The 15,880-nt window shown below is 57.2% G+C and overlaps 1 protein-coding gene across 2 annotated transcripts in view; it reads right to left on the minus strand.

Moving 5' to 3' along the window:
* Positions 1–15,880, minus strand: part of kif22 (kinesin family member 22) — a 181,022-nt gene that overhangs the window by 51,354 nt on the left and 113,788 nt on the right. For both annotated transcript variants that reach the window (XM_041182173.1, XM_041182172.1), the window contains exons 10-11: positions 2,957–3,140; positions 2,020–2,188 (exon numbers count right to left, since the gene is read on the minus strand). In XM_041182173.1, coding sequence (XP_041038107.1) covers positions 2,020–2,188; positions 2,957–3,140 — 353 coding nt within the window. The remainder of the gene's footprint in view (positions 1–2,019; positions 2,189–2,956; positions 3,141–15,880) is intronic.

Raw genomic sequence — 15,880 nt, forward strand, 5'->3', positions numbered from 1 at the left:
TGTCCTCACTCCCGAGCTGTGAAACCCCTGTGACCAAGGTCTCTCTCTCTCTGTCCCCACGCCCGAGCTGTGAAACCCCAGTGACCAAGGTCTCTCTCTCTCTCTCTCTGTCCCCACTCCCGAGCTGTGAATCCCCAGTGACCAAGGTCTCTCCCTCTCTCTCTCTGTCCCCACTCCCGAGCTGTGAATCCCCAGTGACCAAGGTCTCTCTCTCTCTCTCTGTCCCCACTCCCGAGCTGTGAATCCACAGTGACCAAGGTCTCTCTCTCTCTCTCTCTCTCTCTGTCCCCACTCCCGAGCTGTGAATCCCCAGTGACCAAGGTCTCTCTCTCTCTCTCTCTCTCTGTCCCCACTCCCAAGCTGTGAATCCCCAGTGACCAAGGTCTCTCTCTCTCTCTCTGTCCCCACTCCCGAGCTGTGAATCCACAGTGACCAAGGTCTCTCTCTCTCTCTCTCTCTCTGTCCCCACTCCCGATCTGTGAATCCCCAGTGACCAAGGTCTCTCTCTCTCTCTCTCTCTCTGTCCGCACTCCCAAGCTGTGAATCCCCAGTGACCAAGGTCTCTCTCTCTCTCTCTGTCCCCACTCCCGAGCTGTGAATCCCCAGTGACCAAGGTCTCTCTCTCTCTCTGTCCCCACTCCCGAGCTGTGAATCCCCAGTGACCAAGGTCTCTCCCTCTCTCTGTGCCCACTCCCGAGCTGTGAATCCCCAGTGACAAAGGTCTCTCTCTCTCTCTCTCTGTCCCCACTCCCGAGCTGTGAATCCCCAGTGATCAAGGTCTCTCTCTCTCTCTGTCCCCACTCCCGAGCTGTGAATCCCCAGTGACCAAGGTCTCTCTCTCTCTCTGTCCCCACTCCCGAGCTTTGAATCCCCAGTGACCAAGGTCTCTCTCTCTCTCTGTCCCCACTCCCGAGCTGTGAAAACCCAGTGACCAAGGTCTCTCTCTCTCTCTCTCTCTCTCTGTCCCCACTCCCGAGCTGTGAATCCCCAGTGACCAAGGTCTCTCTCTCTCTGTCCTCACTCCCGAGCTGTGAATCCCCAGTGACCAAGGTCTCTCTCTCTCTGTCCCCACTCCCGAGCTGTGAAACGCCAGTGACCAAGGTCTCTCTCTCTCTCTGTCCCCACTCCCGAGCTGTGAAACCCCAGTGACCAAGGTCTCTCTCTCTCTCCCCACTCCCGAGCTGTGAATCCCCAGTGACCAAGGTCTCTCTCTCTCTCTCTCTCCCCCCACTCCCGAGCTGTGAATCCCCAGTGACCAAGGTCTCTCTCTCTCTGTCCCCACTCCCGAGCTGTGAATCCCCAGTGACCAAGGTCTCTCTCTCTCTCTCTCTCTGTCCCCACTCCCAAGCTGTGAATCCCCAGTGACCAAGGTCTCTCTCTCTCTCTCTCTCTCTGTCCCCACTCCCGAGCTGTGAAACCCTAGTGACCAAGGTCTCTCTCTCTCTCTCTGTCCCCACTCCCGAGCTGTGAATGCCCAGTGACCAAGGTCTCTCTCTCTCTCTCTGTCACCACTCCCGAGCTGTGAAACCCCAGTGACCAAGGTCTCTCTCTCTCTCTGTCCCCACTCCCGAGCTGTGAATCCCCAGTGACCAAGGTCTCTCTCTCTCTCTCTCTCTGTCCCCACTCCCGAGCTGTGAATCCCCAGTGACCAAGGTCTCTCTCTCTCTGTCCTCACTCCCGAGCTGTGAATCCCCAGTGAGCAAGGTCTCTCTCTCTCTCTCTGTCCCCACTCCCGAGCTGTGAAACCCCAGTGACCAAGGTCTCTCTCTCTCTGTCCCCACTCCCGATCTGTGAAACCCCAGTGACCAAGGTCTCTCTCTCTCTCTCTCTCCCCACTCCCGAGCTGTGAATCCCCAGTGACCAATGTCTCTCTCTCTCTCTCTCTCCCCACTCCCGAGCTGTGAATCCCCAGTGACCAAGGTCTCTCTCTCTCTCTCTCTCTCCCCACTCCCGAGCTGTGAATCCCCAGTGACCAAGGTCTCTCTCTCTCTCTCGGCGTGTCTCAATCACGTTACTTACGTTGCAGTGGTGTCACAATAGCCTGTTTTCTCTGCTTTGCCACAGAGCCTTTGCGCAGGGCTGCCAGCCGACTGTTCTTGAATAGCATGTCCCGACTCTCAGCGTCATCTGCTGCTGTCTCCTGAGCACTGATAGCTTTCTCCAGTTCCTTCTGCCTCTGCTCCAGTTTCTAGTTAAACAGAGAAATTTTACAAAGCTGATCCATCCAGAGCCTAACAGACGGGAAGACCCATTCTGCACAGAGGAGTACTTGGCACACAATTTGGAATGCTGCTAAATACTGGACATTTAACAGGATGACAAAACCGGGCTAATTATTACAGCCCCCACATCCTCCTCCCCAATTGTCTGATATGATAGCCCCTCCTGCCGCGTTCCCCCCCCCACCCCTCCCCCTTCCAGGAACGCGGACTGATTTCCCCCCCACCCCGCAGGAACACGGACTGATTTTCCCCCCCCCCACCCCGCAGGAACGCGGGCTGATGTCCCCCCCAACCCCGCAGGAACGCGGACTGATCTCCCCCCCTCACCCCGCAGGAATGCGGGCTGATGTCCCCACCCACCCCGCAGGAACGCGGACTGATACCCCCCCCAACCCCGCAGGAACGGGGGCTGATTTCCCCCCCCCCCCCACCCCGCAGGAATGCGGGCTGATTTCGCCCCACCCCGCAGGAACGCGGGCTGATTTCGCCCCACCCCGCAGGAACGCGGGCTGATTTCGCCCCACCCCGCAGGAACGCGGGCTGATTTCGCCCCACCCAGCAGGAGCGCGGGCTGATTTCACCCCACCCAGCAGGAGCGCGGGCTGATTTCACCCCACCCAGCAGGAATGCGGGCTGATTTCACCCCACCCAGCAGGAACGCGGGCTGAGCCAGTGGTCCTGGGCTGAGACGTTCTACAGGGTGCACACTGAGTAATATGCACTAACCACAGTACCTGTATTTGCAGTCGGCTTTCCTCCAGTTTTTTGAGCAGCTGCAGACGCTCCTCTTTGGGAGTTCCCAGCAGTGGGAGGCCAGACTTTCCATACTTTCTCAGCATGTTCTCCAGGTTGGAAAGGCGTTCCATCACATCAGGGTCATAAGCCTCCGGGTCAAAGTCTCCTGGCTTCAGCAAAGGGCTAGAAACCAGAAAAATGCAATAACTGAGGCTGTATAATCAAATCTCCATCCCCCACCATCCCACGGTAAACCCAACACCCTGGGGAACACACCCTCCCCTCCGGACTCTAATCCCAACACCCTGGGGAACAAAGACTCACCTCCCCACTGTAAACCCAATACCCCGGGGAACACACTCTCCACACACCACTGTAAACCCAACACACTGGGGAACACACCTTTTCCTCCTCAACCCACTGTAAACCCAACACGCTGGGGAACACACCTTTTCCTCCTCAACCCACTGTAAACCCAACACCCTGGAGAACACACCTTACCCTCCCCATGCCACTGTAAACCAAACACCCTAGGGAACACACCCTCCCGATGCCACTGTATACACAGCACCCTGGGCAAGACACCCTCCCCACCCTACTGTAAACCCAACACACTGGGGAACATACCCACTCCTCCCCATCCCACTGTAAACCCAACACCCTGAGGAACACACCCTCCACCTCCATACCCACTGTAAACCCAACATCCTGGAGAACACACCCTCCCCACCCCAGCCCACTGTAAACCCAATACCCTGGGGAACACACCCTTATCACCCCACTGTAAACCCAACACACAGGGGAACACACGTCCCTTCCCCACTGTAAACCCAACACACTGGGGAACACACCATCCCCTCCCCACTGTAAACCCAACACACAGGAGAACACATCCTCCACACCCCACTGTAAAACCAACACACAGGGGAACACATGTCCCCACCCCACTTTAAACCCAACACACAGGGGAACACACCCTCCCCACCCCACCCCACTGTAAACCCAACACCTTGGAGAACACATCCTCCCCACCCCACTGTAAACACAACACCCTGGGGAACACACCCTGAACTACCCATCACAATGTAAACCCAACAACCTGGTGAAACCAAACCACCTCCTCATTGTTTACCCAACAACCTGGGGAACACACCCTCCCCTCCCTACTGTAAACCCAACAACCTGGGGAACACACCCTCCCCTCGCCACAGTAAACCCAACACCCTAGGGAACACATCCTCCACACCCCACTAAAAAGAAAACCCCCTGGGGAACACACCCTCCCCATCCCACTGTAAACCCAACACCCTGGGGAACACATCCTCCACACCCCACTATAAAGAAAACCCCCTGGGGAACACACCCTCCCCATCCCATTGTCAACCCAACACCCTGGGGAACACAACCACCCCTCGTCACAGTAAATCTAACACCCTGGGGAACACATCCTCCATGCCCCACAGTAAACCCAACACCTTGGGGAAAATAGCCTCCCCTCCCCCATGTAAACCCAACACCTTGGGGAACACAACCTCCATTATGCTTCCCACTGCAAACACAACACCCTGGGGAACACACCCTCCCCTCCCCACTGTAAAGCCAACACACTGGGGAACACACCCTCCCCTCCCCACAGTAATCTCAACACACTGGGGATCACATCCACCCCTCCCCAATGTAAACACAACACACTGGGGAACACAACCACCCCTCCGCACTGTAAATCCAACACCCTGGGGAACACAGCCTCCCCACCCATCCCAGTGTAAACCAAACACCCTGGGGGAACACACCCTCACCTCCCCACAGTAAACCCAACACCCGTGGAAACACACCCTCCCACCCCACTATAGATAAAACCCCCTGGGGAACACACCCTCCCCAACCCACTGTAATCCCAACACCCTGGGGAACACACCCTCCCCACCCCACTATAGATAAAACCCAACACCCTGGGGAACACACCCTCCCCAACCCACCGTAAACCCAACACCCTGGGGAACACACCCTCCCCAACCCACTGTAATCCCAATGCCCTGGGGAACACACTCTCCCCATCCCACTGTAAACCCAACAACCTGGGGAACACACCCTCCCCTCGCAACTGTAAACCCAACACCCTAGGGAACACATCCTCCACACCCCACTATAAAGAAAACCCCCTGGGGAACACACCCTCCCCATCCCACTAGAAACCCAACACCCTGGGGAACACATCCTCCACACCCCACTATAAAGAAAACCCCCTGGGGAACACCCCTTCCCCATCCCACTGTAAACTCAACACCCTGGGGAACACATCCTCCACACCCCACTATAAAGAAAACCCCCTGGGGAACACACCCTCCCCATCCCACTGGAAACCCAACACCCTGGGGAACACATCCTCCACACCCCACTATAAAGAAAACCCCCTGGGGAACACACCCTCCCCATCTCACTGTAAACCCAACACCCTGGGGAACACACGCTCCAACCCAACTGTAAATACAACACCCTGAAGAACACACCCTCCCCACCCCACTGTAAACCAAAACCCTGGGGAACATCCGCAACTACCGATCACACTGTAAACCCAAGACCCTGGGGAAACCACCCTACCTCCCCACCGTAAACCCAACACCCAGAGGATAACACCCTCCACTCCCCACTGTATACCCAACACCCTGGGGAACACACCCTCACTACCCAACTGTAAATCCAACACCCTGGGGAACACAGCCTCCCCACCCACCCCACGGTAAACCAAACACCCTGGGGAACACACCCTCCCCTCCCCACTGTAAACCCAACACCCTGGGGAACACATCCTCCCCACCCCACTATAAAGAAAACACCCTGGGGAACACACACTCCCCATCCCACTATAAACCCAACACCATGGGGAACACATCCTCCACACCCCACTGTAAACCCAAAACATCCTGGGGAACACACCCGCAACTACCCATCACACTGTAAACCCAACACCTGGGGAAACTACCCTCCCTCCCCACTGTCAACCCAATACCCAGAGGATAACACCCTCCACTCCCCACTGTACACCCAACACCCTGGGGAACACACCGTCCCCACAGCACTGTAAACCCAACACCCTGGGGAACACACTGTCCCCACAGCACTGTAAACCCAACACCCTGGGGAACACACTGTCCCCACAGCACTGTAAACACAACACCCTGGAGAACTCACCCGGTCCTCCCCACCCCACTGTAAACCCACCACCCCGGGGAACACACGCTCCCTCCCCACTGTAAACCCAACACCCTGGGGAACACACGCCCCCCTGCCCACAAAAAACCCAGCACCCTGGGGAACACACACTGTCCGCCCCACTGTAAACCCAATTCCCTGGGGAACACACCTTCCCGACCCCATCACAGTGCAAACCAAACAGCCTGGGGAACACACGCTCCCCAACCCACTGTAAACCCAACATCCTGGGGAACGCACCCTACCCTCACCATCCCACTGTAAACCCAACAACCTAGGGAACACACCCTCCCGATCCGACTGTCTACACAGCAACCTGGGGAACATACCCACTCCTCCCCATCCCACTGTAAACCCAACATCCTGGAGAACACAAACTCCCCACCCCACCCCACTGTAAACCCAACACACTTGGGAACACACCGTCCTCTCCCCACTGTAAAGCCAACACCCTGGGGAACACACCCTTCCCTCACTACTGTAAACGCAACACACTGGGGAACACACCCACTGCTCCCCATCCCACTGTAAACCCAACACCCTGAGGAACACACCCTCCACCTCCATACCCACGGTAAACCCAACACACTGGGGAACACACCCTCCCCTCCCCATTGTAAACCCAACACCATGGGGAACACACCCTTATCACCCCACTGTATACCCAACACCCTGGGGAACACACCCTCCCCTCCCTACCGTAAACCCAACACCCTGGGGAACACAACATCCACACCCCACTGTAAACCCAACAACCTGGGGAACACACCCTCCCCACCCCACTGTAAACACTACACCCTGGGGAACACAACCTACCTTCCCCACCCCACTGTAAACCCAACACCCTCGGGAACACACCCACACACCGCACGGTAAACCCAACACCCTGGGGAACGCACCCAACCACCCCACGGCAAACCCAACACCCTGGGGGACACACCCTACCGAGCCCACCACACTGCAAAGCCAACAGTCTGGGGAACACACCCTCCCCACCCCACTCCACTGTAAACCCAACACCTTGGGGAACACATCCTCCCCTCCCCACTGTAAACCCAACTCCCTAGGGAACACACCCTCCCCTCCCCACTGTAAACCCAACACCCTGGGGAACACACCCTCCCCTCCCCACTGTAAACCCAACACCCTGGGGAACACACCCTCCCCTGCCCACTGTAATCCCAACACACTGGGGATCACATCCACCCCTCCCCAATTTAAACACAACACCCTGGGAAACACACCCTCCCCTCCCCACTGTAAACCCAACACCTTGGGGAACACACCCTCCCCTCCCTACTGTAAAACCAACACCCTGGGAAACACACCCTACTCCTCCCCACTGTAAACCAAACACCCTGGGGAACACACCCTCCCCTGCCCACTGTAATCCCAACACACTGGGGATCACATCCACCCCTCCCCAATGTAAACACAACACACTGGGGAACACAACCACCCCTCCCCACTGTAAATCCAACACCCTGGGGAACACAACCTCCGCACCCACCCCAGGGTAAACCAAATACCTGGGGGAACACACCGTCCGCTCCCCACAGTAAACCCAACACCCGGGGGAACACACCCTCCCCATCCCACTGTAAACCCAAAAGCCTGGGGAACACACCCTCCCCTCGCCACAGTAAACCCAACACCCTGGGGATCACATCCTCCACACCCCACTATAAAGAAAACACCCTGGGGAACACACCCTCCCCATCCCACTGTAAACCCAACACCCTGGTGAACACTCGCTCCAACCCAACTGTAAACCCAACACCTGGGGAAACCACCCTCCCTCCCCACCGTAAACCCAACACCCAGAGGATAACACCCTCCACTCCCCACTGTACACCCAACACTCAGGGGAACACACCGTCCCCACAGCACTGTAAACACAACACCCTGGGAAACACACCCTACCCCTCCCCACTGTAAACCAAACACACTGGGGAACACACCCTCCCCTGCCCACTGTAATCCCAACTCACTGGGGATCACATCTACCCCTCCCCAATGTAAACACAACACCCTAGGGAACACAACCACCCCTCCGTACAGTAAATCCAACACCCTGGGGAACACAGCCTCTGCACCCACCCCAGGGTAAAACAAATACCTGGGGGAACACACCCTCCCCTCCCCACAGTAAACCCAACACCCAGGGGAACACACCCTCCCCACCCCACTGTAAACCCAACACCCTGGGGAACACACACTCCCCTCCTCACTGTAAACCCTCCACCCTGGGGAACACATCCTCCACACCCCACTGTAAACCCAACACCCTGGGGCACACACTCTCCCCTCCCTACTGTAAACCCAACACCCGGGGGAATACACCCTCACCACCCCACTTTACACCCAACACCCTGGGGAACACACCATCCCCACAACACTGTAAACACAACACCCTGGAGAACACACCCAGCCCTCCCCACCCCACTGTAAACCCACCACCCTGGGGAACACACACTCCCACCCCACTGTAAACCCACCACCCTGGGGAACACACACTCCCACCCCACTGTAAACCCAACACCCTGGGGAACTACCCACTCCTCCCCATCCCACTGTAAACCCAACATACTGAGGAATATGCCCTCCACCTCCATACCCAGTGTAAACCCAACACCCTGGGGAACACACCCTTATCACCCCACTGTAAACCCAACAGCCTGGGCAACAGATCCTCCCCATCCCACTATAAACACAACACCCTAGGGAACACACCCTGAACTACCTATCACAATGTAAACCCAACACCCTGGGGAAACCACCCCCCCCCTCCCCACTGTATACCCAACGCCTTGGGGAAAACACCATCCCCCCCGTCCACTGTAAATCAACACCGAAGTGATAACACCCTCCACTCCCCACTGTAAACCCAATACCCTGGGGAACACACTCTCCACACCCCACTGTATACCCAACACTCTGGGGAACAAACCTGTTCCTCCTCATCCCACTGTAAACCCAACAACCTGGGGAACACACCCTACCCTCCCCTCCCCACTGTAAACACTACACCCTGGGGAACACACGCTCCCCAACCCACTTTAAACCCAACACCCTGGGGAACACACGCTCCCCAACCCACTGTAAACCCAACACCCTGGGGAACACACGCTCCCCAACCCACTGTAAACACAACACCCTGGGGAACACACCTTCCCCTCCCCACTGTAAACCCAATACCCTGGGGAACACACGCTCCCCTCCCCACTGTAAACCCAACATCCTGGGGAACACACCCTCCCCTACCCACTGTAAACCCAACACCCTGGGGAACACACCTTCCCCTCCCCACTGTAAACCCAACACCCTAATGAACACACCCTGCCCTCCCCACTGTAAACCCAACACCCTAGGGAACACACCTGCCCCTCCCCACTGTAAACCCAATACCCTGGGGAACACAACCTCCCCTCCCCACTGTAAACACAACACCCTAATGAACACACCCTGCCCTCCCCACTGTAAACCCAACACCCTAGGGAACACACCTTCCCCTCCCCACTGTAAACCCAATACCCTGGGGAACACACCATCCCCTCCCCACTGTAAACCCAACACCCTGGGGAACACACCCTCCCCTCCCCACTGTAAACCCAATACCCTGGGGAACACACCCTCCCCTCCCTACTGTAAACCCAACAATCTGGAGAACAGACCCTCCCCTCCCCACTGTAAACTCAACACCCTGGGGAACACAGCCTCCCCACCCACTCCAATGTAAACCAAAAGCGCAGGAGGAACACACCCCACCCGCCTCCCCACTGTAAACCCAACACCCTGGGGAACACACCCTCCCCACCGCACTGTCCACCCAACACCCTGGGGAACACACCCTCCCCACCCCACGGTAAACCCAACACCCTGGGAAACACACCCTCCACACGCCACTGTAAAGAAAACACCCTGGGGAACACACGCTCCCCATCCCACTGTAAACACAACACCCTAGGGAACACACCCTGAACTACCTATCACACTGTAAACCCAACACCCTGGGGAAACCATCCCCCCCCCCCTCCCCACTGTATGCCCAACGCCTTGAGGAAAACACCATCCCCCCCGTCCACTGTAAATCAACACCGAAGGGATAACACCCTCCACTCCACACTGTAAGTCCAATACCCTGGGGAACACACTCTCCACACCCCACTGTATACCCAACCCTCTGGGGAACAAACCTGTTCCTCCTCATCCCACTGTAAACCCAACAACCTGGGGAACACACCCTACCCTCCCCTCCCCACTGTAAACACTACACCCTGGGGAACACACGCTCCCCAACCCACTGTAAACCCAACACCCTGGGGAACACACGCTCCCCAACCCACTGTAAACCCAACACCCTGGGGAACACACGCTCCCCAACACACTGTAAACCCTAAACTCTGGGGAACTCACCCTCACCACCCCACTGTACACCCAACACCCTGGGGAACACACCATCCCCACAGCACTGTAAACCCAACACCCAGGAGAACACACCCGATCCTCCCCACCCCACTGTCAAACCACCACCCTGGGTCACACTCCCTCCCCTCCCCACTGTAAACCCAACACCCCGGGGAACACACGCTCCCTTCCCACTGCAAACCCACCACCCTGGGGAACACATCCTCCACACTCCAATGTAAACCCAACACCCTGGGGAACACACACTCCCCTCCCCACTGTAAACCCAACACCCTGGGGAACACACACTCCCCTCCTCACTGTTAACCCACCACCCTGGGGAACACATCCTCCACACCCCACTGTAAACCCAACACCCTGGGGAACACACTCTGCCCTCCCTACTGTAAACCCAACACGCTGGGGAACACACCTGTTCCTCCTCACCCCAATGTAAACCCGACACCCTGGGGAACACACCCTCCCCTGCCCACTGTATACCCAACACCCTGGGGAAAACACGCACCCCTGCCCACAGTAAACCCAACACCCAGGGGATAACATTCTCCACCCCCCTACTGTAAACCCAATATCCTGGGGAACACACTCTCCACACCCCACTGTATACCCGACACGCTGGGGAACACACCTGTTCCTCCTCATCCCACTGTAAACCCAACAACCTGGGGAACACACCCTCCGCTCCCCACCCCACTGTAAACACTACACCCTGGGGAACACACACTCCCCACTGTAAACCCAACACCCTGGAGAACACAACCTCCCCTGCCCACGGTAAACACAACACCCTGGAGAACACAACCTCCCCTGCCCACGGTAAACCCAACACCCTGGGGAACACACCCACACACCCCACGGTAAACCCAACACCCTGGGGAACACACCCTACCGACCCCTCCACACTGCAAACCCAACACCCTGGAGAACACAACCTCCCCTGCCCACGGTAAACCCAACACCCTGGGGAACACACCAACACACCCCACAGTAAACCCAACACCCTAGGGAAAATAACCTCCCCTCGCCCATGTAAACCCAACACCCTGGGGAAAATAGCCTCCCCTCCCTCATGTAAACCCAACACCCTGGGGAAAATAGCCTCCCCTCCCCCATGTAAACCCAACACCATGGGGAACACAGCCTCCACACCCACCCCAGTGTAAACCCAACACCCCGGGGAACACACACTCCCACCCAACTGTAAACCGAAAACCCTGGGGAACACACCCTCCCCACCCCACTGTAAAGCCAACACCCTGGGGAACACACTCTCCGCTCCCCACTGTAAACACAACACACTGGGGAATACACCCTCCCCACCCCACTGTAAACACAACACCCTGGGGAACACATCCGCCACACCCCACTGTATACACAACACCCTGGGGAACACTCCCTCTCCACCCCATCTGTAAACCCAACACCCTGGGGAACACACCCTCCCCTCCCCACTGTAAACACAACACCATGGGGAACACACCCTCCCCTCCTCACTGTAAACCCAACACCCTGGGGAACACAACCATCCATCCCCAATGTAAACCCAACACCCTGGGGAACACACCCAACACTCCCCACAGTAAATCCAACACCCGGGGAAACACAGCCTCCCCACCCACCCCAATGTAAACCAAACACCCTGGGGGAACATGCCCTCCCCTCCCCACAGTAAACCCAACACCCGGGGGAACACAGCCTCCTCTCCCCACTGTAAACCCAACACTCTGGGGAACACACCCACACATCCCACGGTAAACCCAACACCCTGGGGAACACACCCACACACCCCACGGTAAACTCAACACCCTGGGGAACACACCCTCCCCACCCCACAGTAAACCCAACACCTTGGGGAAAATAGCCTCCCCTCCCCCATGTAAACCCAACACACTGGGGAAAATAGCCTCCCCTCCCCCATGTAAACCCAACACCTTGGGGAACACAGCTTCCGCTTCCCACCGTAAACCCAACACCCTGGGGAACACAGCCTCCACACCCACCCCAGTGTAAACCCAACACCCCGGGGAACACACACTCCCACCCCACTGTAAACCGAAAACCCTGGGGAACATACCCTCCCCACCCCACTGTAAAGCCAACACCCTGGGGAACACACACTCCCACCCCACTGTAAACACAACACCCTGGGGAACACAGCCTCCCCTCCCCCATGTAAACCCAACACCCTGGGGAACACAGCCTCCCCTCCCCATTGTAAACTCAACACCCTGGGGAACACAGCCTTCCCTCCCCACTATAAACACAACACCCTGGGGAACACATCCGCCACACCCCACTGTGTACCCCACAACTTGGGAAACACACCCTCCCCTCTCCACTGTAAACCCAAAACCCTGGGGATCACACCATCCACACCGCACTGTAAATCCAACACCCTGGGGAACACACCCTCCAACCGCATTGTAAACACAACACCCTGAAGAACAAACCCTCCCCACCCCACTTTAAACCCAACACCCTGAAGAACAAACCCTCCCCACCCTACTGTAAACATAACACCCTGGGGAACACAGCCTCCCCACCCCACTGTAAACACAATACCATGGGGAACACACCCTCCCCTCCTCACTGTAAACCCAACACCTTGGGGAACACACCCTCCACTCCCCACTGTAAACCCAACAACCTGGAGAACAGACGCTCCCCTCCCCACTGTAAACCCAACACCCTGGGGAACACTGCCACCCCTCCCCACTGTAAACCCAACACCCTAGGGAACGCACACTCCCCAGCCCACGGTAATCCCAACACCCTGGGGAACACACCCTCCCCTCCCCACGGTAAACCCAACAGCCTGGAGAACAGACCCTCCCCTCCCCAATGTAAACCCAACACCCTGGGGAACACACCCACCACTCCCCACTGTAAACCCAACACCCTGGGGAACACAGCCTCCCCACCCACCCCAGTGTAAACCAAAAGCCCAGGGGGAACACACCCTCCCCTCACAACAGTAAACCCAACACCCTGGGGGACACACCCTCCCCACCCCACTGTCAACCCAACACCCTGCGGAATACACCCTCGCCTGCCCACCCAATGTAAACCCAACACCCTGGGGAACACACCCTTCCCTCCCCACTATAAACACAACACCCTGGGGAACACATCCGCCACACCCCACTGTATACACAACACCCTGGGAAACACACCCTCCCCTCTCCACTGTAAACCCAAAACCCTGGGGATCACACCATCCACACCGCACTGTAAATCCAACACCCTGGGGAACACAACACCCTGAAGAACAAACCCGTCCCACCCCACTTTAAACCCAACACCCTGAAGAACAAACCCTCCCCACCCTACTGTAAACATAACACCCTGGGGAACACAGCCTCCCCACCCCACTGTAAACACAATACCATGGGGAACACACCCTCCCCTCCTCACTGTAAACCCAACACCTTGGGGAACACACCCTCCACTCCCCACTGTAAACCCAACACCATGGGGAACACACAATCCCATCCACATCCCACTATAATCCCAACACACTAGGGAACACACTCTCCCTTCCCCACTGTAATCCCAACACCCTGGGGAACACAACCATCCCTCCCCAGTGAAAACCAACACCCTGGGAAACACAGCCTCCCCACCCACCCCAATGTAAACCAAACACCCTGGGGAACACACCCTCCCCTCCCTACTGTAAACCCAACACGCGGGGGAACACAGCCTCCTCTCCCCACTGTAAACCCAACACCCTAGGGAACACACACTCACCTCCCCACTGTAAACCCAACAACCTGGAGAACAGACGCTCCCCTCCCCACTGTAAACCCAACACCCTGGGGGACACACCCTCCCCACCCCACTGTCAACCCAACACCCTGCGGAATACACCCTCGCCTGCCCACCCAATGTAAACCCAACACCCTGGGGAACACACCCACCACTCCCCACTGTAAACCCAACACTCTGGGGAACATACCCTCCCCACCCCATCCCACTGTAAACACAACACCTGCGGAACACATCCTCCCCAACCCACTGTAAACCCAACACCCTGCGGAATACACCCTCGCCTGCCCACCCCACTGTAAACACAACACCCTGGGGAATACAGCCTCCCCTCAACACTGTAAACCCAACACCCTGGGGAACACAGCCTCTCTTGCCCACTGTAAACCCAACACCCTGGGGAACACAGCCTCTCCTCCCCATCCCACTGTAAACATAACACCCTGGCGAACAAACTCTCCACTACCCATCACACTGTGAACCCAACACCATGGGGAAAACCACCCCACACCCCACTGTAAACCCAACACGATGGGGAACACAACCTCCCCACAGCACTGTAAACCCAACACTCTGGGGAACACACAATCCCCTCCACATCCCACTGTAATCCCAACACACTAGGGAACACACTCTCCTTTCCCCACTGTAATCCCAACACCCTGGGGAATATACCCTCCCCTCCCCACAGTAAACCCAACACCCGGGGGAACACACCCTCCCAACCCCACTGTCAACCCAACACTCTGGGGAACACACACTCCCCACAACACTGTAAACACAACACCCTGGAGAACACACCCGGTCCTCCCCACCCCACTGTAAACCCACCACCCTGGGGAACACACGCTCCCTCCCCACTGTAAACCCAACACCCTGGGGAACACAACCTCCACTACGCTCCCCACTATAAACACAACAACCTGGAAACCACACATCACCATCCCACTGTAATCCCAACACCCGGGGGAACACACCCTCCCCACCCCACTGTAAACACAACACCCTGGGGAACACACCCTCCCCTCCCCACTGTAAACCCAACACCCTGGGGAACACACCCTCCCCACCCCACTGTAAACCCAACACCCTGGGGAACACACGCTCCCCTCCTCACTGTAAACCCACCACCCTGGGGAACACATCCTCCACACCCCACTGTAAACCCAACACCCGGGGGAACACACCGTCGCCTCCCCACTGTAAACCCAACAACCTGGGGAATACACCCTTCACTACTCACCCCACAGTAAACACAACATCCTGGGGAACACACCCTTCCCTCCCCATTGTAAACCCAACACCCTGGGGAACACACCCTTCACTATTAACCCCACAGTAAACACAACATCCTGGGAAACCCAGCCTCCCCACCCAGCCCAGTGTAAACCCAACACACTGGGGAACACACCCTCCCCTCCCCACTGTAAACCCAACACCCTGGGGAACACACGCTCCCCTCCTCACTGTAAACCCACCACCCTGGGGAACACATCCTCCACACCCCACTGTAA

This window comes from Carcharodon carcharias (genome assembly GCF_017639515.1).
Source record: "Carcharodon carcharias isolate sCarCar2 chromosome 38 unlocalized genomic scaffold, sCarCar2.pri SUPER_38_unloc_24, whole genome shotgun sequence".
Lineage (NCBI taxonomy): Eukaryota > Metazoa > Chordata > Chondrichthyes > Lamniformes > Lamnidae > Carcharodon > Carcharodon carcharias.